The following is a 25,762-nucleotide window of genomic DNA, read 5'->3' on the forward strand; positions in this document are numbered from 1 at the left end:
CGTCCCCGGCCCACCATCCTCTGCACCGCCCCGTCACCGCCGTTCCCTTCACCGCCCCGTCACCGCCATCCCTTTCACCGCCCCGTCACCACCACTGCCATCCCATTCACCGCCCCGTCACCATCCCCGTCTAGCACCCATCTTCTTCCCTCCGCTCCCCCATAGTCTGGCATCTGTCTTCTTCCCTTCCAGCGTCTTCTCCCCACTCTGCCTTCCACATTTCCTTTCAGGGTCTGTTCCTCTCTAACCTCTTTCAATGTCTGTTCTATTCCTTTCCACCACCACCCTTCCCTCCCTCCTTTACCATCTGTTCCTTTCTACCACCCTTCTTTCATATCTTCTATCAGTCCCCCCACCATCACTAGCAGTCTCTCTTCTCCCTTACCATGAGCAAATAGAACTTATGAAATTGTATTGCTGAGGCATTATTTCTAGTACGCCTTTTTTTTCCAGATGGAGAATGACATCAATTTTATAATTCTTACTGTCTGCTCTGATTTCATTCACAATTTGGTTTGTGTTTTGTACCTGAGGATTCCATGAGGCATTTAACCTTTTCCTGTCTCTTCTGTGATTTCAAATTGATTCCTTCAAAAATGGAGTCTCAAGGCAGTAGCAGTTTTCTATTTTGGGCTCTTTTGGCATTGTTTAAGGGATTTCTTGTACATTTGGTGCTGGTCTTCTTTGATGAGGTCACTTCAGAATCTATTTCCAAGGAAGATAAACTTTTTCCCTTTCACCCCCTCCTTCCTTGTGTGAGCCGGAACACGCGGTCCCCGCAAGCAAGTAATTTTATATCATTTTCATTCTATTCATTCATAGAAATTAAAGTCTAGATAATGCCAGTCACATAACAAAACATGATTTTACAAAAATAATTCCCTGCACAGTCAAGCCTGCAAGGATTACTAGATGTCTTTCAGCAGCTCCCCTCCCTCCCTCCCCCTTACCTTTGTGGCCAAGTCAAAATGATCTACCAACAATAAAATTTTAAAAACACAAAGCACGCTGTACGCAGAGAAAATGTTAATTATCATTTATATTCCGCGGGTTTTCAAAGAGGTCAAGGCAGATGATTTTATGCAATGTCACCTCAGTAACAACTATACAAAAATAGACAAATACTCCCCCTCCCTTTTTACTAAACTGCGATAGCGGTTTTTAGCGCAGGGAGCTGCGCTGAATGCCCCACGCTGCTCTCGACGCTCATAGGCTCCCTGCGCTAAAAACCGCTATTGCGTTTTAGTAAAAGGGGGCCATAGTGCAAAATATAGACAGCAGATATAAATTCTCAAAACGGACACATTTTGATCACTAAGTTGAAAATAAAATCATTTTTCCTACCTTTTTGTCTGGTGATTTCATGAGTCTCTGGTCCTTCTTCTTTCTTCTCCTGCCCCCCCCCTCTTTCTTTCTCTCTCCCCCTGGCTCCCCTCTTTCTTTCTGCCTTTCTTTCTCTCCCCCTTGACCCCCTCTTTATTTCTGCCTTTCTTTCTCTCTCTCTCTGGCCCCCCTCTTTATTTCTCTCTCCCCCTGGCCCTCTTTCTTTCTGCCTTTCTTTCTCTCCCTCTTGACCCCCTCTTTATTTCTGCCTTTCTTTCTCTCTCCCCTTGGTCCCCCTCTTTCTTTCTGCCTTTCTTTCTCTCTCCCCCTAGCCCCCACAAAGCCATCGTGGTAATTTCTCCACTTCCACGATTCTTTCCCTACCCTCACCCCCAAGCCAGCAGCCGATTTCTCCCTGCTCCTTCCCCGATGTCCTGATGTCCTGAACTTCATCGGGTAGCAGCAGCATTCACAATTCACTGCTGTTGCCCGCTTCAGGCCTTCCTCTCTGTCAGGTCCTGTCTTCATGAAAACAGGAAGTAGGCAGGACCCGGCAGAGAACAAGGCCTGAAGCCGGCAACAGCAGCGAATTGTAAACGCTGCTGCTGCCCGAAGAAGGTAATGGAGCACGAGGCAGACAGATTCTCCCCCCTCCCAGCCGAACCCCCGCTGACCCTCCTATCTCCCCCCTCCGTGAACCTTTCCGACCCTCCCAGCAAGAGCAGCAAACCTCCGTGGCTTTCTCCTCCCTCTGCCGCGTCACTGATGACGTCATCAGTGATGCGGCAGAGGGAGGAGAAAGCCGACGCTACTGGAGGGAGGTTTGCTGCTTTCGCTGGGAGGGTCGGAAAGGTTCACTTGGGGGGGGGGGGGAGAGATAGGGAGGGTCAGCGGGGGTTCAGCTGGGAGGGGGAAGAAGCGGTCTGCCTCGGTGCTCCAAGGCCTGGCGCCATTACCTTTTTTGCCCCTTCCCCCCCCTTGGTACGCTACTGCTCTCCAGCTCTCCTTAGTTTGCCGGTTTTCTTTTTCGGCGACGCACACGCGCGGCTGCTCAAAGCTCAATCTTCTGCTCTGCTGCAACTTCCTGTTTCCAGTTGGGTCAGAGCAGAACATTGAATACTGAGCAGCCGCGCGTGTGTGGCTCTTTTGAAAGCATTCCGGTCGCCGAAAAAGAAAGCCGGCAAACTAAGGTGAGGTGGAGAGAGGAAGCTGGTTAAAAGATCGAGCCGGCGTGCGGGTGGGCGCTGCGGGGACCGCACGATCCTTTATGCCTCACTGCGGTGACAAGACCATTCACCGCTCCACGGGGCAGTGATGGCCTTGTCCCCGTCCCCGCAGAGGCTGCTAATTTTCATTCCCCGTTTTTGGCGGGTTACCCACAGCTAAACGCAGTAGCCGCGGGTAAACTGCCACCGTGTCATTCTCTAGTCTGTCAAACTGTTCTATATGGAGGACTCCGAAATCAACTGTACATGTAAGAAAAATGTACCTGAATCTTCGTGACAAAACTCCACCAGAACTATCATCACCTTCGAAAACGTCTGTGGAGCCATGGCTAGGACAAATGGCAACCGTTGAAACCGAAAGTGGCAGCCTAGAAGGTAAAGGGAAATACCACCCGTGGAAGCAATCTACTTGAGATTGAGCTCTGGAAGGAACTCCTCCAGAGGAAACGCTGTAATGACTTGCACCGCATCCCTGTAGAAATTACTGACTATGAGAAGCTAATTGATCCATACGAGATCCAGCTCCGAGCTGGCTGATCCACCCCTTCTTGAGCACTATAAAGTAAATTGAATAACCTTCCTTGCCCCTTTGTTCCGGAGGAACTGGAACTACTGCCCGAATTCCAGTAACACTTGAAGAGGGAGTTGCACAATCGGCACCTATGGCTGCTCAATACATGGTGACCTCAAGAACGATTCTGGAATAGCAGAAAAGAATTCAAAGTTGCAATTACCCTGAATAACGTCCAAAGCCCGGATATCATCACCTCCCCTCCCCTGCACGAAAGCCTGACAGACAAATTTCCTAAGGAGCTGGCAGAGGGAGACAAGACCCCTTCAGAGTAAAGCGCGGGAGGTCTGGGTACATGCAGGACGCGAGTTGCAATTTCTGGACCGACTAAAATTCCAGGCTTGCATCGGAAGACAGAACATAAAAAGCACTAGAAGGCGGTGAATCAGGACTATACATCTTGGAATTTTGAAAAACAACACCGTGGCGGGGAGGTCTTAAAAGAACTCCTAGTAATCCTTGCAGGACCTGTATTTTATTATAATATGTACATCGCCTAGAAATTGAAATAGGCGATTTATCAAAAGCAGAAATAAACTTGAAACTTGAACTTGAGTAACCTGCATTAACCTCTATCATCTGGAATCCCAAAAATCCTCCATGAACTCCTGCAAATCTTCTGAAAAACCAACTGCCCTTAAAGGGAAGGCGCATGAGACGCAAACTAGAAGCTGCCAACCTCATCCCAGGCTGCAATCCCAAATGAGAACCTTATGGAGGATTCCAACGGCCACATATGCTTCGTCACCCTGAGACCCGCCTGTGTCGTGGCTCAAAGCTGAAAAGAGGTTCCGCATAGTAATGTGGATAGTGATCAAGTTGAAAATATGGACTTGTATAATGCCTCTTTTTTTTTTTTTTTGGCAAAATGGCAGACTTGGAGGAGTAAGTGACATGGCCAGGGCCACAAATAGGTGTGGAACCAGTCTTGCCAATTTGGGAGGCTGGCTAACAGGCGCCCTGAGAAGATAGAAGGCTCAGAAACCTGTGCGACAGCCTGTGCAACATGGAGGCTCTGCTACTGTAGAAACAAACAAAAAAAAAAAAGACTGTCCCGATCGCACCAAAAAGTGAAAAGCGACCAGGCCCCCATGCTCTGTCATCACAGACTCCCTGAAATTCAAATCAATTCCTACTACCACTAGGAAAAATGTCTTTAGCGGTAACAGAGACATGCAGCGCTGCACCAAGGCACAACGAAGGAAACAACCTTTCATGGGTATTCTTTATCGGACAGATACCCCGGGATATAGTAGGAAAATCCTTACTTCGCTCCGGGTATCCACCTGACGCTGAATTCCCTCAGCGGCGATTTGCCTCCTGCTGCCCCAGTCGAGACATCAACCGAAACTGGGCAGTTGAGCATAGAACTGAGGCTCCCTCCAAAGCGTCCCTAGGCAAACCCGAATGGGCCCCATCCAAGAGTAAAACGCTGTGCATCAACAGAGGCCCGGGAGAAAACAGGGAAAAAAAAAAAAAAAACCACCAAAACTTACCAAGCCCAACTGCAGCAGCGCTGCCGAAGCCTGTCTCATCCTTGCTGACCCGGTTGACTCCAACAACCCAGCTGCCGTGGAACCACAGGAAGGAAACAAGGCCCAGGAAAAAAGGACAACGAATGCAGTAGCACTGTTGCTTGCAGAAGAAAACCCGTGCGTTCCTCCTGTGCGCGGGAACGGCACAATCCCATCAGCATGATACTACTGTAATTTCGCCCACAGAGCCCTAAGTTCAATCTCCGTGAACGACCTCTCCCGCACGCGAGAGAAGGAGAGCTGGGCCGCGCCCTTCAAGCAGGCGGGAAAAAATAGCAACGGCTGGTTATCTACCCCCGCAGGGTGTGGTGAGCCGGTCGAACACAGACTCAATGGTTTTCAGTGCTGTCTACACGCAAACACCTTTTCCCCACCGCTCTGTCGACAAAATGAACGCGGTCCAGAAACCGCGAAAATATTGAACTCCCATAAGAGACTCGATCAACTGGCAGACACAATAAAGAAAGTGAACACGGAATCACTTCAGCAGAAACCGGCAAATAAATAAAGATACAATACTAACATTACTCTCACCCACAGCGACAGTAAAGCTGTCTAAACTAGGAGAAACAATAAGGTAAAAGTAAAATCCCTCTCACCAAAGGCTACAGGAAAGTTGTTAACACTGGTAACTGTAGACTGTCAGAGAAGTACAGTCCAGCTACAGCCGCTAGTTCTCTCTGTTTTGTTGGTTTTTTTTTTAAATGGGAAAGAAGAAAAAAGTGAGAGAATCATCAATACCCCTCAATCAATCGGAGGGGAGGGTGTAGCAGAGACCTGGGGGGGAGGGGCCCAGATGTAACTCCCAAAGCCGGCACTGTTCAGACTTACTGAAGAGAAAAATTCTCAACAGAAGAAAATTAATCGTCCAGTCACAGCCAGAATCCAGAAGCTAGTTGAATAGCGACCATCACCTGCTGGGAGATAGAGCATACTGAATACACAGGAGGTGTGCCAGCCAATAAGACCACCTGTTAATAAGTTTCTCTATATCCACCTGCTGGTAGATGTGTGCTATCCCACTGGTCTCTGGATTCATCTGCTGTTGTTGCTAAGGAATGGGGTTTTTTTTCCCCTTGTTTTCCTCCTCTAAATCTAGGGTGCGTCTTATTGTCAGGTGCATCATAGTGCGAAAAATACGGTAATTTATTTTATTTATTTAAAAGATTTCTCAACCACCTAGGTGTCTTTACAAAAATTAACATACATAAAATAGAGCAAATAAGACTTGTACAAACATCAAAGATTACAAATCAATTGATGTAAACAGTTGGTTCACATAAATGCAAAGAAAAGAATACAAAAAAACCAAAAGTAGAGTTAGCAACTAAACAAGCAACCAATCGCAGAGAATATCTCAAAATGTGTCTGCTTTTCTATTCAGTCTGCCCCAAGGGATCAGTTAAAAGCCATAAATTAAGTGTTCTAAAAATACTTATATCCAACTAATTCCACAGATCTGTGAGGGTTACAATAAAACATATTTAATAAGCCAACTAAACTATACAATACACAAAAACATACTCAGAGAAGAAAAACAGAAAACCCTACTCCTTCCCACTATCTTAACAAAAAGCCCTCTGAAACAAACACGTCTTTAAATACCTTCGAAACTGCCGAATCAATAATGGAAGGTCGTTCCACAACTGAACATGCAACCAAAAACACAGGCAGTAAAATAAAGGCTGAAGAGTTCCCCCCTCCCCCGGTGCAGTTTTTAGATGCTGTCACTGCAGTTATGTTTGGGGGCAAGGCATGGGGTGGAGGTGGTCAAGGGTTTTTCTCTTTCATAAAAGTTGACAACCCTAATTTTGAAGGCTCTCCCAATTTCATTCTGAATCTTACATAGAATCAAATGCTTCTTCCAATGTCTCCTGGATTTTCCCTAAGGCTATCAAATTTTCTAGTCTCATTCAAAGCCTGAAGCCTCTTACTGGATTTGGTAGAGGTCCGCCACCATCTTTTCGGACCTCACTCCAAGTAGAAACTCTCTCTAGATCTTGCCCAAAGTCAGATGTCAGAAAGTTCTGCTTCACACAGCGAGTGGTGAACGCCTGGAACTCTCTCCCGAAAGAGATGGTGGAGGAAACTACCATTCTAGGATTTAAGGGAAAATTGGACGCACATCTTCTTGCAGGACACATTGAGGGATACGAGTGACTAATGTATGCGTCAGTGTACGCCTGGCTGAGCCTCCACGTGTGCGGATCACTGGACTGGATGGACCCCAGGTCTGATCCGGTGCAGGCATTTCTTATGTTCATAAGCCTTAACCAAGTATAGTCTTTTCCTGGCTTCAAACCAATGACTCCCCCTTCTGTACTCATTCGAACTTTGAAATCTCCCCCAATCTCTCACCCAAAGCCCATCATTCCCACTGCCAACTTGATTAGCTTCTTTCAACTTGAGTTCATCAAAAATATTTTATTTACTTAATTTTAAAGTCACTTTTCAGAATCCATCAAAGAGACATTAAATATTTATTCACCCACCTGATCTTCAATGACTGTTTTATATTCGTAGATTCCTGGATTCAACTGCCACCGACAGAATTCCCCTCGCCAGCCTCGTGTGATGGTACCACCCCCAAGGCCACCCAGTGGTGCTCCTAGGACAAACCAGAAATGTGTACTTAGTTCAGATTTTACATGCATTATTGACATGGAGAACAAATAGACTGGGTTATTCATCAATTTCTGGGAAAAGGACAGGATGGATACAAGGGTGTGCTGAAAAGTTCTTAGCCCAACCAAGAAAGAAATGATGTGGAGCCATGAAACGTATAAGTTATTTGCACTCATCTGTCATGCAGGTTCGGCCTTTGGCCCACCGAGAACCGGCAGGTGGTATTAGAAAGCTTGTTTGCAGTTTTAACTCATTCTTTCTTCATTTGGGGCCCCTGATAAAGGCATGTTTTCCGAAACACGGACCGTGTCGGGTCCACTTGTTTGCTTTTAGGTGATGTTTTTATCCACATTTTATCTATTGTTATAATAAACTTTGCCTGCATCATTGTATGCCCGACTGCAGTTTTCTTTGTTTTGGTTTTGACTTATAAGTTATTCTACATATTCACCCTTAACACACTTAGCACATTGTGTCTGAAGTTTCTGTTACCCTTCCAAAAAATACTCCGATGTCTGATCACAGAAATACTACTCCGCTGCTGCAATCACCTCAGAATCACTTGAAAATTGTTGCCCTTTCAAACTCTTTTTAAGGTTTGGAAACAGAAAAAAGTCAGATGAAGCAGGATCTGGTGAGTAGGGTGGATGGTCTATGCACTGAAACCTCAAATGTGCCAAAACATCCATCATTTTGCCAGCCTTGTGAACAGGTGCATGGTCTTGCAAAAAAAATCAGAACTCCTTTCCACAGCTTCTCTTTTCTTTCAATGTCTCCTTTAATAATAACTTTATTCTTATTCTTATATACCGCCAACAATCTTGCGACTTCTAGGCGGTTTACAGTGAGGTGAAACTGTACAGTCAGCGAATTACAGAGTATAATCAGCGCAACAAATTACAGTAGTATTCTGTATTAACTGTTTGGCCCCTTGGAAGATAATCAGTCATTACAACACCTTCCTGATCCCAAACACTGTGGCCATGACCTCTCCTGCTGATTTTTGGGCCTGCTGTTTTGTCTCAGGATCATAATGATGTAACCATGTTTCATCAACAGTAACTAGTCATTCCAAAAAGTTGGCACCAGCTTACTGAAAATGCTGCAAAATCAACTTGGAAGTGCCCACTCAATGTCATTTCTTGTCAGAATTCAAATATTCAAGCACCCACTTGGCTGATAGCTTCTATATACCCAGCTGCTCGTGGATTATACATCCAACATGGTCCCTAGATATCTGTAGTGTCTTAGCAATTGTTTTAGCCAATATTCGCCAACCTGTCAAAATCAGGTCATGGACATGGTCAACAACTTTAGGAGTTGGCACCGTTTAAGGCCTCCCAGATCTTGCTGCATCTTTGGTCTCAAAATCTCCACACTGAAAGCTTGCACACCACTTCTTCACTGTAGAGTATGATAGACATTTGTCACTCAATGTTTGCATCATGCATTCATGGATTTCCTTTAGAGTTTTCTTCTGCAGGAATAGGAACTTCATATGACAGTTTGGAGTTCCACACTTGAAAATTCCACACTTTCATTGACATGGTTCAATCAATGATCAGAAACAATGTCAAAAAATAGCATTACTATTCTACAAATTGGCTCTTTACAAAATAAAATAACACTCTTCAGCTACAGTGGCAAAATGGGCTGAGAACTTTTCAGCACTCCCTGAGGAAATTCAAAAATATTAAACCCAAACTAAGAAACAACCCCCCAAATTAAATTGCAAACAAGATTGTCCAAGTGTTAATAATTATAGTGCTGAATAGTCTGATAAATATTGTGTAAATAAGCAGGAGTCCTCATGTGTGGAAATTAAACAATGTCTGCACACAACACTGTGGCGCTTATCAAGGAATGAAAGGGTATCAAGACCATCAATATCTTTACACCATCATAGGGCTCCTATATGTGAAAATGTACAATAATTCGCTGATAAAATCAATATATAAATATTAAATCACAAAACTAGCACTTAGCACTGTCCATAATGCCAACTGATCTACAATCCAGTCTCAAACAAAGTAATAAAGACCAGTCTTACATTCTAAACAAAGGTCCCTTTTATCAAATCACGGTAGAGGGTTTTACCACAGGCCAGCGACATAAATGCTTCAACATTCCTTGGAACTGAATGAGCATTGGAGCATTTACCTCGCTGGCCTGCGGTAAAACCTACCATGGTTTGATAAAAGGGGCCCCAAATTAATTCTCACTCCTCCCGCTATCCAGTAAAAAAACAAACATTTTTTGGTCCAAGATTACCGGAGTCTGCCCTTGCAGTAGGTAGGTTTATAGAGTTCCATTTCAGAACTCCTACAAGTATGACTATGACCGTTGAGGGTAACCATCATGTGGCAATCCACAAAGTATGGACAGTGCTAAGTGCTAGTTTGGGATCATTTCTTTATATATTGATTTGGTTTGCATATTATTATTGCACATTCACACATGTAGAAGCCCTATGATGGTGTGAATATACTGATACACATTCACTCATTGATAAGCACCGGAAAAACTTTATTGCAAGACCCCAATATTCCTTAATTCCACAATGAGGACCATCTACTTATTTCTACAATATTTATTAGATGGGCCATTTAGCACTTTAGTTATTACCGGTAACTGTTAGAGAATTTCGTTCTTTGCAGTTCTCTGCTAGGGGAGCCAGAATATGCCTATTTATTCTGGAAGGAAGAGATGAGGGTCACGGGTGAGGCCCATGACTCAATACCACTGTCAAAGGTGATTGCGGCAGGTCAATATTCAAGATCTGTGGGCTGAGAAATCTGGATAGAGGGACTTATTCAATCAGGACAGCTGCATACTATTACTATTTCAGTGAAGGCAAATCTGAACTTCGCTCATATAGCCAACATGATTTTCCGATATGCTTGATCAACTAAAGTGTCAATCTAAAATTTCATCTTATGTTGTAACATGAAATAGCTGCAGGAAGCTCAGAATACTCCGTCACTTGTAGCTGTAGTTTCCCATATCCATCCCCATCCCAGTCCTAGTTCTGGAATGGAGTTACATGGCAACCTTAGTAAAAATATGTACCATAAATCTGTCGCAGTGGAATGGAGTTCAGCATATCAATAAATGGAGCCTTCTTCTCTACATAGGTCTTCCTGCACCAGAACCGTAAATACCTGCCAGAACGAAAGGGATAAGACACTGGTTAGTGGCTCAAATTCCATAAAGTGAGAACTGCGCCAGCACCTCCTTCTCATCTCCATATATGTGCTTCTACTAATCACCAACCTTATTGTTCAGCAAAATGTATGTCTAATTTTGAGAGGATTAAATGGAAAGGAGTAACCTAGTAATTAGAGCAGTGGGCTGAGAACTACAGAAGCCAACATTCAAATGCCACTGAACCCTCCACTGCATTATCCAGAGACAGACAAATACCTATTGTACCTGAATGTAACCTAAGTTGAGCTTCTAGTGAAAATATCTGTGTCAATGCACACTTAGTACACTAAGGCCTTAGATTAGACTGTAAGCCCTCTGTCACAAGCAACATCCAAATAAACAGATCCTTTAAACTGGAGAATTTATAGCATAATGCACATTGTAAAGAGATTTATGTCCTTACCTTGATAATATCTTTTCCAGTAGATAGGTGTGTCATCTCCCCATGGCCCTCCCTCCACTGTGAGCTCTGCCACCTGAAGTTAGTACCCAAGCACGCTAGAGCTCCAGCCAAGTATGTGAAACAAGGATACAACTGTTCTGCATTCAACACTAACATTTAACGAACTAGCAAAAGCCAACATAAGTATCGAAAGGAGCCCAGGTAGTACTCCTGGAGGTGCTAAACCATATACAAAATTCTTCAGGGCTCAAATGGTTGATTGGCATCCAAGATACAACTTGGAGGAGCATATACAGAATGAGACAGTATGTAGGCGCAGGCAGGTCAGGGTGGTGTTCTAGAATGACACACCTAGTGGAAAAGATATTATCAAGGTAGAGACAATCTCTTTTTCCAGAGCAATAGGTGCGTCATTCTATATAAGCAGAATGTACAAAAGCAGTCCCAGAAATCTAGGGCAGACTGACTGCGCCAGCCCGAAACACAAAGGAGCTAAAGGCTGAGTTCTCTCTAGCCACAACATCCACCCTGTAAAACTTTGCAAAGGTTATGTAGCGTGGATCAAGTCACCACTCTACTGATCTCTTCTAGAGAGATGGCGCTCTAGCTTCAGCCCCTGACGAAGCCACATTTTTGGTGGAATGCACCTTGACAGAAACTTGGGACTGTTTCCCACAGACGATGCAAGCTGATGAAATGGCCTTGTGGATCCATCTGGACATTATGGCCTTGGAAGCAGGCGCATCACGCTTGGATGAATGAGTTAGCATGAGCAAATGGTCAGAGAGCAGAACAGAAACACTTCTTCTGGCTCGCATGCGGAAGGGAAAAAAAATTACAGGTGGCAGTAAAAGTGAAGTAGGAGAGACACAGAAAAAATCCGGAGTGGATTCCTTCTGCAGATGGTTCGCAGCCATAGGGAGATAACCCGCTTGTCTAGAATGACACACCTACTGCACTGGAAAATGCTTCTTTCAGGATGGGTCATGTTTTCTTTCTTGGTTTGCAAAGATTTACGCTATGCTTTTGTTTGTAAACTGAATGTTAAGCCACTATTTCCTTTGTGCTTCTGTAAGTCCTAGAACAATTACTCGTGCCTACTACCTATAGGGAATTCAGAAAACGCCTAAAAACACATCTGTTCCTGAAATACTTAAGAAACCAACCTATATAATCCTAGCCCTCAACAAATGATCTCTAGAACTGTCAATCACCATGTCTATACTTTGTTGATTCCACTCTATCTGTAACTTCTTTAATCATTGTAAACCGCATGGAACTTCACGGTCCTGAGATATATATAAAAAAAACATTATTATTATTATTAAATGTCCTGACTCCCTACATTGTCCTACTCATTTGCCCTCCTTCCTGCTTATAAAACAGGTAAAAATCATGATGCCATCATATCAGCCATTCATCAGTTATCCAATGGCCAAAGATAAACAAAAAATGAATCAAGCAGAAATCAAACAAACAATAAGTAAAGAGACATATAGAGGCAATTATCCAACTATTCTACAAGGTACAAAGTCTTGTGGCACCTAATTTGCAAATCTGTTTTGCATAAAAAAATTTGAGGCTACATTTGGTACAAGCAAAACATTTTGTAAAAATGATACACAAAATGTAAGAGACAATGTAATCTATGCCAAATATTTTCTTGTTTGCAGAAATTAAGGAGCATTTCCAACATAACCAACACATTTTCCTATTCATTCATTATACAGTGTTGAGTTCTCTTCTACACCCACATCTGAAAGGTTATCCAGTTATCTTCCCAAATGATGTAAAAAACAACAACAAAAAAAACCAAACACAAAAACAAACAAATACACCAAAGACAACCAAATCTTTGAGAAGGCTGTACCAAAACCAGATCGAAATGGAAGGCTCGAGTCCATCAACATCAACAACTCAGGATTCTCCACCTGTTGTCACAAATTTTTCCTAGCGAGTCCAAACAACAAAATCAAAGATTCATCAATTTCCTTGAATGGTCAAGTCTTCCTGATTACAGATTCGATAAAAATTCTGGGAGTAACCCTGGACCGCTACCTTACCCTTAAAGCTCACACTGACTTACTGGTCAGAAAAGGCTTCTCAACATTGTGGAAATTAAGAACTATCAGAAAGTACTTCGATGCTGTCTCATTCCACTTACTGGTGCAATCCTCCATTCTAAGCTCACTCGACTACTATAACATCATCTACCTGGGGTCCTTCAAAAAAATCACTCGAAAACTCCGAATCATCCAAAACTCAGCAATCAGATTGATTTTTGGATTAAAAAACTGGGAACACCTAACTCCCTACTACAAAAACTCCACTGGCTACTCCTCGAAGTGAGAGTGGTGTTCAAATTTGCCTGTCTCTGTTTCAAATCCATTCTTGGTTCGGCCCCCACATGTACTTGGTTCCCCACTTCAACCTTGAACGTCCATCCAGACCCACACGCAGAGTCCAGCTATTCAACCACCCAACACTAAAGGCCTGCCATTACAAAAGATACCTGAACAGAACACTTGCCTTCCAAGCAGGCCAACTGAACGATTGGTTGGGTTACTTTATCACGCACTCCTCTTTCTACTTAAGTTTCAGAAAACTTATAAAAACAAACTTGTTTAACCAATTCGTAACCAAATCCTCTTAATCCTTACCTCTCCATCTCTAACCGAATTGTTCCCAGGATCTCTCATGCCTCTCCTCTGCATCATGCTCTCCTGTATTTTGATGATCTTATATTGTACCTATATTCGCCGATTGTCCAGCTCTTCTTTGTTGTAAACTGCCTCTAACTACCACGGCTTTGGCGGTATATAAGAATAAAATTATTATTATCTATGGAAAAGCCTTTTCCAAAAGAATGAAAATGGATGTTAGCAGTTTTCTGAATGACTTATGGAACAATGCCTCCTTTGATGCAGATGTTGTTTGGATTTGGGGGTAAACACGCAAAAGTACTGGCAAAACCCAGCAAAACTTGCATGGGAGGAGAATCCTGTGCGTTCCTGCTACCAGCACGACTTCTGAGAGGGAAAGACAGGACGGCTAGACGGAATCCTAAGATTATTGATAACTTATTATTCATCCACAGATTTAAAAATCATATCAGCGCTTCAGAGGACATATTTCTCCACAATTAGAGAAAACAGAGCAAGTTGTATTAGGGTTCCTTGTGATAGTAGAAGTCAAGAAATTGTTGGGGTTGGAAGGGCAGGGGGATATTTCAGTTGTTTGTTATTGTTGTTTTCTATTTGGGATTTAAAACAACAAAAGTTGTTCAAACGTTGTCTGTGTGTCATTTTCTACTTCAAGGATTGCCTGAACTTCTTGAACATTTTGTTATGCTCATAGAACTTAAAGGTTGGTGCGGAATATATGAGTATTGATACTGGTATTAAAGACAGAATCCCATCTTTCTCGTCTACTGGTAATTCCACCTGCTGTGCTACATGTTGCTGTTGTTCCCTGTGTTTATTTACTGTGTTTTATGAACTCTGCAACAGAATTTGTTTACTTGATTGGGGTAGAATAGGAAGAAGCTTTGCCATTACCATAATGTGTATACTATGTACCAGATGCGTTCAGTGCTTTACAGCACTGTGTACAAGAGATAATTTTATAACAGAATGCTTATTTTTAAAGTCTAAGGTCTATTTTACAAAAATATAAGAACCTGATAAATGAATTTCATTTGAGAAAGGGGATTTTGAGGTTCATACCCACCTGCTATTGCAAATTTCTCTTGGGAACACAAAGAAATAAAGTGAGCCAATCATAATGGTATCACTAAAGGCAAAGGAGAACCGGCATGGCTTACTAGAGAGGTGAAGGAAGCCATAAAAGAAAAGAAGGACTCCTTTAAAAAATGGAAACGCACGAAAACAACCGAAGCTTGGAACAAACACAAAGATGATCAGAAGAAATGTCACAAGGCGGTGAGGGATGCCAAAAAGGACTATGAGGAGAAAATAGCACAAGAGGCCAAAAATTTCAAGCCCTTTAGATATGTAAAAGGAAAAAAAACCTGCAAAAGAGGCAGTGGGACCGCTGGATGACCAGGGAAGAAAAGGGTACATCAAGGAAGACAAACAAATTGCAGACAGACTAAATTCCTTCTTTGCATCTGTCTTTACGAAGGAGGACATTGCAACAATACCAGAAGTAGTGAAAGTGTTCAAAGGAGTAATAGAGGACAGCCTCACCACAGTAGAAGTGGACTTGGACCAGATATACTACCAGATCGACAATCTTAAAAGCGATAAATCCCCTGGACCTGATGGAAATCACCCAAGAGTCTTAAAAGAACTGAAGGTTTTGCAAAAACTTGCCAACCTGTCAATTAGAACTGTACAGATACCGGACAAATGGAAGATAGCGAACGTCACGCCAATTTTCAAAAAAAGGATCAAGAGGAGAACCAGGCAACTACAGACCTGCGAGTTTTACGTCTGTCCTTGGAAAGATGGTTGAAGCACTGATTAAAGATAGCATAGTCCGGCATTTGGATACACACGACCCGATGTGAGCCAGTCAACATGGCTTCAGGAAAGGGAAATCAGATAGATGAATTTACTTCAATTTTTTTGAGACTGAACAAACAAACTGATAGTGGAGAACCGGTGGACATAATATACTTGGACTTCCAGAAAGCGTTCGACAAGGTTCCACATGAAAGACTTCTCAGAAAACTACAAAGCTATGGAATAGAGGGAGATATACTAAGATGGAAAGGCAAATGGCTGGAGAACAGAAAGCAGAGAGTGGGCATAAATGGAAAATTCTCAGACTGGGAGAGTGACTAGCGGTGTGCCCTAGGGCTCGGTACTTGGGCCCATCTTATTTAATATTTTCATCAATGAAGAAGTAACATCCAGTGAGATCATCAAGTTTGCAGATGACAAAGTTATGCCGGGCAATCAGATCGCAGAAGGATAGCAAGGAATTCCAGAGTGACTTGTGTCATTTAGAGAATGGGCAGAGAAATGGCAGATGAAGTTTAATGTGGAAAAGTGCAAAGTAATGCATTTAGGCAGTAAGAACAAGGAATACGAGTATAGAATATCAGGTGCAACTCTGGGTAAGAGCGAACAAGAAAAGGACCTGGGTGTACTGATAGATAGGACCCTGAAACCGTCGGCACAATGCCCGGCAGCGGCAAAGAAAGCACATAGAATGTTAGGCATGATAAAGAAAGGAATCACAAGTAGATCGGAGAAAGTTATAATGCCGTTTTATAGGACAATGGTCAGCTGTCTGTGGTATGTCATTGCTCTGGCAGCACTCAACTGGATGTCTCAGTTGCAGTGTTACCACCAACCATCTCTATGCTAATCTGCTATCACAATCTCGTGAGGATTCCCTATTTGTTTGACAGCCAGCAGGGATCCTGATGTCACAACTTCTAGCAACACTCTAGATCTTTCAGCTGCAGCAGCAATTCATATTGGAACAGTTATTTTATGGTACGGCAGTGGCATTCTGCTGTCTAGCACAATTCTAGCTAACCTGAGCAGAACACTTCTCCAGTAGCAGTCCGCATTCCTTTCCAGCAGTCAATACAATGCTGCAGTCCCAGTAAACTCAGGTGTGTCATGTCTCCTCTCTTGCATGGTTATTCTAGTCAGCTGTTAAGCACAGAGGTACTGGTATCTACTCACCATATCTACTTTATCTTGCTTCCTTGTAGAAACATAGGAACATGACGGCAGATAAAGGCCAAATGGTCTACCCACAGCATCCACTACCTCCTCTTCTCCCCAAGAGATCCCACATGCTTGTTCCAAGCTATTTTAAATTCAGAATAAAAGGTGAGCATTTGATGTAGTGTATCTAGATTTTCAGAAAGCTTTCAACAAAGTTCTTCATGAGAGGTTCCTGAGAAAATTAAAGAGTCAATGAATAGGTTGCAAAGTTCAGTTGTGGATTAGGAATTGGTTATCGGATAGAAAACAGAGGGTAGAGTTAAATGGACATTTTTCTCAATGGAGGAGAGTAAACAGTGGAGTGCCGCAGGGTCTGTACTGGGACCATAGTCTGTTATTGAGAAAGATATGGGGGAAGCCACTGCTTGCCCTAGATCGGTAGCATGGAATGTTGCTACTCTTTGGGTTTTGGCCAGGTACTAGTGACCTGGTTTGACCACTGTGATGAATGGGCTACTGGGCTTGATGGACCATTGGTCTGACTCAGTAAGGCTATTCTTATGTTCTTATATATATACTGCTTTCCAACTCTAGAATGAGAGCTAACATTACAAAAATAAAACAGATATCCCCTATTTCATACCCACTCAAATCACAATTTTGCTCTGACTGAGCTCAGTAGACCACACAGAAGCTTTTAATGGGGACTGAGAAATAAACAGCACTTTCAACATGTTTTCATATCCATTTTGTGGGAGAAAAAAAAAAAGTCATCGTCGCTGGGGGTACGGGAACAAGGCCATTCATTACTCCGTGGAGCGCTGAATGGCCTTGTCTCTGCAGTTAAGATTGGGAACGCGCAAGGTCACCAATCGAGCATGCATCTCCCTTCCTTCCCTCCCTCCCCTTACCGCGGCGATTTGGGGGGGGGGGGGGTTCATTTCCCAGCTGCCCGAACTGGCTTTCATCAAGTCGCATGTAGCTGCCAAAACTTGTCCTCCGACACAACCATGGGGTGCAAGAGGATGTCCACCAATGGATCAAAAACTGGCTGGCAGGCAGGAAACAGAGGGTTGGAGTAAAGGGCCATTACTAAGACTGGCTATGGGTCATGAGCGGAGTTCTACAGGGGTCGGTGCTGGGACCGCTCCTGTTCAATATATTTATTAACGACCTAGAGGCGGGAACAAAATGTGAGGTTATCAAATTTGCGGATGACACCAAACTCTGCAGCAGGGTTAGAACCGTGGAAGACTGCGAAGACCTGCAAAGGGACCTAACGGTACTGGAAGAGTGGGCAAAAAAGTGGCAAATGAGCTTTAACATAGAGAAATGCAAGGTCATGAATGTAGGGAAAAATAACCCGATGTTCAGCTACAAAATGGGGGGATCACTGCTAGGGGTAAGTAACCTTGAAAGAGACCTGGGGGTGATGGTAGACACAACATTGAAGGCGTCGGCACAGTGCGCGATGGCCTCAAGGAAAGCAAACAAAATGTTGGGTATCATTAAGAAGGTTATCACGACCAGGACGAAGGAATAATAATAATAATAATAATAATAATAATAATATTTTATTTTGTATACCGCCATACCCAGGGAGTTCAAGGCGGTTCACAACAGATAGATGAATTACATACAGTGCGATTCGAAAAAAGAAGAACATAACAAGGCAATTGTAGGGTCAAACTCGTTTACATAATCGATTTAGGAGGGGGTAGGGCTGAATACGGGATACATACAGTGTGTGCTGCAGTAGGATACAATAGAGTTTAAGAGAGGAAATTAGATAAGAGCATATTAGATGGAAAAAAAGGGGGGGGGCAACAAACTTGGAAGGGGGGTGGGAAAGTAAGGGGGGGAGAGGGGAGAGGAGGGTTTAGATGGGGGAAGGGGGGGCTAAGGGATAGGTCTGTTGCAAAGGAGGGGTTTCATCAGTTTTCTAAGGTGGAGAGGGGGTAACGTTACGGCGGAAGAGGGGAGCGTTAGGGATTTGGTCCGTTAAAAAAGTAGAGTTTTGAGCTTTTTTCTGAAGGGGAGGTATGAATAGCTGTCAAGTATGATTTGGGCGAGCCATGAGTTTAGTTTGGCCGCTTGGAAAGAGAAGGTTCGTTCCAGGAATCTTTTAAGGTGACACGATTTCAGTGAGGGAAAAGCGAATAGAGTTGTTCTGCGGGGGCTCTTCTTATTATAGTTCAGGTTGAAGTGGGGGTAAAGATAGGCTGGTGACATACCAGAAACGGTTTTGTAGCAGATGCAAGAGAACTTAAATAGGACTCTGGATTCGAATGGCAGCCAGTGCAGCTTGTGGTAGAAAGGGGATATGTGATCCCATTTCTTCAGGCCAAAGATAAGGCGGATGGCGGTATTTTGGACCAGTCTCAGCTTCCTGGTGATTTTCTTGAAGGCGCCTAGATAAATGATGTTACAGTAGTCCAGGACACTAAGAATGGAAGATTGGACCAGCAGACGAAAGGAGGCGTCAAAGTATTTTTTAATGGTGCGGAGTTTCCAGAGCACCGAGATGCTTTTCTTAAATACTAGGTCGGTGTGTTTCTCCAGTGTGAGATGCTTGTCTAAAGTGACACCTAGTATTTTTAGTGATTGCTCAATAGAGTAGTCAAGACCATTGATGTGTATCGTGGTTTCCTTAATTTTGTCATTTGGGGATGCTAAGAAGAGTTTGGTTTTTTCTGGGTTTAGCTTTAGTCTAAACGCTGACATCCAAAGTTCGATCTGATTTAGGGTGAAAGATAGCGAATTTAGAAACTCTGAGGTAAAGTAAGAGAGCGGAATGATGCCACTGTATCGTGCAATGTGCAATGTGATGTAGGCAGCTGTCCAGGCCTACCTCGGTAATGAGACCTCTAACGCTATATACTGGTTTCAATAAGTATATATTTATTTTGTCAATCAGTAACAGCTTACAGGAATAAATCATTCAGCATATAGCGTAACAGAAGGTGATCTCCAGGCCTGTAGATCCTCTGATGTCTGTTCTGACCTCTCCCTTCTAAAGGCCTGGTTTTTATACATTTCTTAGTGGCCAACACCACGTTGGCCTACATCACATGATACATCCTTATTGGCTACTTTCCTATGCATTACTGCCTAGTTATATTCCTTTATTGGCTGGTTGACCTGCGTCATGTTATATGTTCACCCTGTTTCCCGTAAGACCTAACCTATTCCCCGAAATGCCTGTTTCTATACCATATATGCATTTCTCCCTGGAAAAGCGGAGACTTAGAGGAGACATGATAGAAACCTTCAAAATCCTGAAGGGCATAGAAAAGGTAGACAAGGACAGATTCTTCACACTGTGGGGAACCACAAGTCCAAGGGGGCATTCGGAGAAACTAAAAGGGGGCAGGTTTAGAACAAACACTAGGGAGTTCTTTATTACCCACAGGGTGGTGGACACATGGAACGTGCTTCCGGAGGCTGTGATAGGCCAGAGCGCGTTACAGAGCTTCAAAGAAGGTTTGGATAAGTTCCTAGAAGATAAGGGAATTGAGGGGTACAGATAGGAGTAGAGGTAGGATATAGGAATAGTCAGGGACCACTGCACAGGTGATAGACCTGATGGGCCACCGCGGGAGCGGACCGCTGGGCGGGATGGACCTCTGGTCTGACCCAGTGGAGGCAACTTATGTTCTTATGCGTCAGAGGAGAAGTTTCGGCAGCTACATGCAACTTGATGCAAACCGGCTAGGGTAGCTGAGAAACAGAAAAAGCCCAGAAAATTGCCACGGTAAGGGGAGGGGAAGGAAGAGAGGGAGGGAAATGTCCTTAGATGACTCAAAAATGACTTTGGCGATCGGGAGGGAGAGAGGCAAGATCTCCGGCGATCAGGAGGATCTCTGGCGATGGGGAGGGGGGGCTCCTGGACCGTGCGCGCTGAAGGGAAGTGGAGAGAGTGGGGAGAAGGCGCTGAAGGGAAATGGGCAAGAGAAGTGGAGAGTGGGGAGAAGACACTGAAGGGAAATGGGGAAGAGAGAGATGCATGACTATGGGGGGAGCGGAGGGAAGAAGATGGGTGCCAGACCAATTGGCAGGGAGGGGGGAGAAGGCAGACAAAGGATGGTATGAATTGAATGAGGAGATGAGGAAAGCAGAAACTAGACAACAAAGGCAGAAAAAAAAATTATATTTCTTTTATTTTTGCTTTAGGATAAAGTAGTATTATAGTTGTGTTGATAAACATTTATAAGCAAAGCCCTGCTAGCTGAAGATCTCTTCCTCTAGTTCGGCAGCCAGAACTTTGATTTATAAAATGACAATTGTATAGAATATTGTTTCTTTTTATACTTTAATAAAATAAGTTCAGTATAAAATGTAATGTAACAAAACTATTTGATACTTGTATGGATGGGATCAGATGGTTTGTGGGGACGGGGTGGAGACCGAGCTCACGGGGGATGGGACGGTGACAGGGACAAATTCTCTATCCTGAAGCATGGACTGGCTATGTGTATCTTGAGGACTGGTCGAGTGCCTCTGTCCTACTGCCCACCATGCAATCAGTTGCTAAGCAGGGATTGTGGATCCTTGGAAAGTTTTTGATTCACGTGTTAATGTTGTTCTACCTACTACACCACTCCTATCTTTCCTGCACAACTGGCACTGATGCCTGCATTAAAGCATGCAGCTCTACGTCATAAAAATCAATTTCCTACAGATAAATAAACGAACCACCTTCCGAGGACCTCATCATTGAATGCCACCCTACAGTGAAAATACTCCAAAGCATAATATTTTGTTATGCTGCTTTTCAGTAGTCATTTGAACATCGATAACAGCAAATGAAGGGCCAGTTACTGCTCCTAATCTGCCCGATTGCTCTCATGATCATGCTTAAGCCAAGGATGTGGCTAGGATTTATTTGGTTGGTTGGTTTGATATCCCGTCCTCCCAGGAGAAGTCAGAACATAAGAAAGCCTGGGAAACCATCACATGACTAACATGGTATGGTGTGATATAGCATGACGAGCATTGGATACTGTAGGTTGCAAGTTTAGGTGCCTATTTTTCCAGGTCATTGGAGTTGCTCCGAGGATACAAAACAAATTCCATGCTTATTAGTGCTTTTGTACTACTGGCGGAAAGGTTTGCTGGCTGAATCATTCGTATACATCCACCTCAATAACCCACTGCCATAATAAGAAAATAATATACACTAGACCCCTTATAACGTGGCTTACTATAATGGAGGATTGCTCATAAAGCAGTCAAAGACTCTAGTTTTTGTTCGATCTTTTGGAGGGGGGATTTTTTTAACATATTACACATATAACACAGATTCACTAATATAGACAAATATCTTGGACCTCACCATCTATGGGGTCTACAATGTACTTAAATTTCCCCCTTTCTCTTGCAACTACCACACTGCACCCCCCAAGAAACATACAGCTCTTACACTCCTCTCCCTCCCCCCCCTTAAAAAAGAACTGCGTTTATACAGACAGTAGCCTATTGTGTCAAAGCTTTTAAACTAACAGAGCAAATATTTTACGTAGAAACTGGTAAACCTTTGGATAGGATGATGTTGGACTTATGGCAACAGTTCTCAAATCCAGGCCTCAAAATTTCAAAAGAAGTTTGATTTTTGACAAGCATATATTAAATATTCATAAAAGGAATCTGCAACTCTAAAACTGCTTGTAGCAGTTACAGCAAAAAGAAACAGTAAATATGGAAAGAAGAAAAAGACAAGTCAGTTGATATTCCTCAGGGCTTAACTGGATAAATCATGTGCTGCTAACAGCTGAACTTTGATCAGACAGCTCTGGGCAAAAGGTAAACTGATCCTAAGCACACTGGGAACATGGTTAATCAGCTAGCACTCGTAGTCAACGTTACCCAGTCACAGTCGAACCACAAAAACCGAGGGGGAGTATGGGGCTCAGTGGTTAAAGCTTCAGCCTCAGCACCCTGAGGTTGTGGGTTCAAACCCACGCTGCTCCTTGTGACCCTGGGCAAGTCACTTAACCCCCCACTGCCCCAGGTACATTAGGCAGATTGTGAGCCCGCCGGGACAGACAGGGAAAAATACTTGAGTACCTGAATAAATTCATGCAAACCGTTCCGAGCTCCCCTGACACCAATTTAATCAGATATCTTCTTGACTATCTCGTTTAGCCTCCCGTCTGTCTTTCCCAACTTGTCCCTTATCTAATACCTGCATTTGACCCTTCTGAACAGGATAAGCTGTATTATAGAAAAACATTAGCTTCATACACCTGATTTCAATGTTCTGATTTGCACTTATTAGCTGTTTCACAAGTATCATCAACATCTTTTTTCGTATCAGGCAGCATTATGGGGTAAAGATGTGGAAAAATTGCTTTTGCTTACTAATACTTATGAGGAATTTAGGAGACACCTAAAAACAAATTTATTCTTGAAGCATTTAGGTAGTTGATTAGCAAAATCTTATACAATAACTGATTTTTAAGGTAGTATTTTTAACTATTGTAAACAGCATAGAATTTTACGGTCCTGCAGTATATAAACTTATTATTATTACTTAATACCCCCATTGCCCCAGCTACATTAGATAGATTGGGAAAAATGTTCAAGTACCTGATTGTAAACCGCTTCGATAACCTTTATAGACGGTATATAAACACCAGTGTTCTCCCTAGCGTGTTTTAGCCGGGCGCTGAGTCCAGCTAATTTAGGTGAGCGCCCGGCTGTCATCTTGCAACCGCACCACCAGCATCAAAGCCGCACTCCAATCCTCTTCCCTGTCCTTACTCCAGGGGTGTCCAACCCGCGGCCTGACAAGAAGTTTTGTGCAGCCCAGCTTCTCTCTCCCTCCGGCAGGTAGTTTTCTGGCCAGCTCCCTTCTGCAGTCGACTGTGGGTAGTGTCAGCTCCTCGCGCGGCAATCTGTGGCTGTGTCAGAAGCGTTCCCTCCGACGTCACGACGTCAAAGAGAAGGCTACCGAATCAGCCATGAATCGCGCACGAGGAGCCGACGCCACCCACAGCCGACTGCTGAAAACTACCTGCTGAAGGGAGACAGAAACTGGGCCGCACAAAACTTCCTGTCGGGCCGCGGGTTGGACACCCCTGGAGTAGAGACAGGAAAGAGGATTGGTGCACGGCTTGCAAAAAAAAATGTGTCCCAAGAACCAAAGTGGCTGTAGGAGTCCTGAGACTCTGACTGAAGTTTCTGAATTATTAATTGGTAAGTATTTTGGGGGTTTTCATATATGTGGTCTTGAATAAACTTAGAACTTTGTATAAGGGATTGAAACCTTCATATACAGTACAAAATGGGAACAGACCAAAATAACTTGACCCATTTCTTTAAATTTATTTCTAATTTCTGTACTGGCAGCTATGACTGTTTGAATGACAATCACTCTATCCAAAAGGAAGACAACTAAAAATTATTCCCAGAGGATAGTTCCTCATGTAGAGGGATAAAAGTTCATTGCACACAGCTGGTGGAAATGCCCAAAACCAGGTGCTCTAGAGCAGTATTCTTCAACCGCCAGTCCGTGGACCAGTGCCAGTCTGCAGAAATTTTCTGCCGGTTCACAGGGCTGGCATATCCATCGGGCCCAAGACAGCGTTCTTCAGCCGCCAGTCCACGGTGCAATCAACGCGGCGTCTTCGGGCCAGCTTCCTGAGTGCTGCAGTGCACAAAGCCAAGGGAAAAGGCTCCTCCACACGGCCTGCGCTTGAACCGGAAGCCTTCTCTCTGACATCGCAACGTCAGAGGGAAGGCTTCCAGATGAGGCGCGGGCTGCATGCGAGGAGCTGCTGCCCACAGCTTTGTGCAATGCAGCACTCAGGGAGCCGGCCCGAAGATGCTGCATTGATCGCAAAGTGGACCGGCCCAAAGATAACATTGGGGGGCAGGCCAGAAGGCAAGGCACATGGAAGGAGAGAGACAACAACGGTAGGGGAAATGCTTTTATTTTTTTTAATTTAGTGATTGATTTGTCTGTTCAGGAAGAAATGCATTTGTTTCTTTTCCTCTGAGGTTGTACTGCTTGCAGAGCCTTGCATCTAAGGGTTTGTAAATATTAGTACTTTTAATTTTTGGTCCTGCATTTGCATGGGGTTATCTGTTTTATGGAAGGAATGAATGTTAAAAAGCATACGGTGTGCTTTGTGTATTTTAATTTTGTGGTTAAGCATTATGTGCTGTTAATACAATTATATTGTGTGTTTATATGAAAAATGAATGGAACAAATGGTGTTACAATTAGTACTATTATGGGGGCAGGGTTTGGGGCAGAGATTGAGTGGAGATGGGCATGACTTATCCAAGAGTTCTTCAACTGCTGGTCCGTGGACTGGTGCCGGTGCCCAAATAATTATTTTATTTCCGCCGGTCCATAGGTATAAAAAGGTTGAGGAACACTGCTCTAGAGATCCAGATCAATTGTAGATACATTTGATAACTCTTCAAAAACAATCTAGAAAATGGTCTAGTTCATCTTACCTGCATAATCCTGATACCCTGCACAGAATTTATAGCATTGGTGTGGAGGAAGAGAGAAAGATATTTGAAGGGAGAACTGTTGGGAAAAGAAAAGAAGAAATGGTGGACCTGGGGAAGGGAGGCAGGCAGGCAGGCAGGGGAGAGATGGGATGGGGTCAGTTGGGAAGAGAAAGGGAGAGAAGTTGGAACTTGGGATGGGAAGGAGGTAGAAATGTTTGGGAAGGAGGTAGAAATGTTAGGTATGTGGATGGAAGGCAAAGATGCAGCATCTCTCTTTTTTCCCCCTCCATTTCATTGTTCAGTATCAAAGGAGGGAGGAGGGAAGAAGAAAACAGAAAAGAGAGGGAGCAAAATGTTGGACCATGGAGATAGAGGAAGAGAGATGGACCCATGGGAGGGCAGGAGGGAAGAGAGCTGGGATAAGAAGATGCTAGGCAGGAGATGGAAAGAAACATAGAAACATAGAATATGACGGCAGAAAAGGGCTGCAGCCCATCAAGTCTGCCCACGCTAATGACCCACCCCCAGACTTCACCCGGCTAGAGATCCCACATACATATCCCATTTCTTTTTAAAATCGAGCACGCTGCTGGCGTTAATCACCTGCAATGGAAGTTCATTCCAATGATCGACTACCCTTTCGGTGAAGAAATACTTCCTGGCGTCGCCATGAAATTACCCGCCTTTGATTTTCAGCGGATGACCTCTTGTGGTTGAAGGTCCTTTAAGAAAGAAGATATCGTCTTCCACCTCGATGC

At 43.7% G+C, this 25,762-nt stretch overlaps 1 protein-coding gene across 1 annotated transcript in view; it reads right to left on the reverse strand.

Annotated features, from left to right (window-relative positions):
* Positions 1–25,762, reverse strand: part of GBA2 (glucosylceramidase beta 2) — a 181,230-nt gene that overhangs the window by 126,620 nt on the left and 28,848 nt on the right. Inside the window, exons 2-3 of the mRNA XM_033936957.1 lie at positions 10,350–10,441; positions 7,148–7,263 (exon numbers count right to left, since the gene is read on the reverse strand). Coding sequence (XP_033792848.1) covers positions 7,148–7,263; positions 10,350–10,441 — 208 coding nt within the window. The remainder of the gene's footprint in view (positions 1–7,147; positions 7,264–10,349; positions 10,442–25,762) is intronic.

The sequence above is a fragment of the Geotrypetes seraphini genome, chromosome 1 (genome assembly GCF_902459505.1).
Source record: "Geotrypetes seraphini chromosome 1, aGeoSer1.1, whole genome shotgun sequence".
NCBI classification, from domain to species: domain Eukaryota; kingdom Metazoa; phylum Chordata; class Amphibia; order Gymnophiona; family Dermophiidae; genus Geotrypetes; species Geotrypetes seraphini.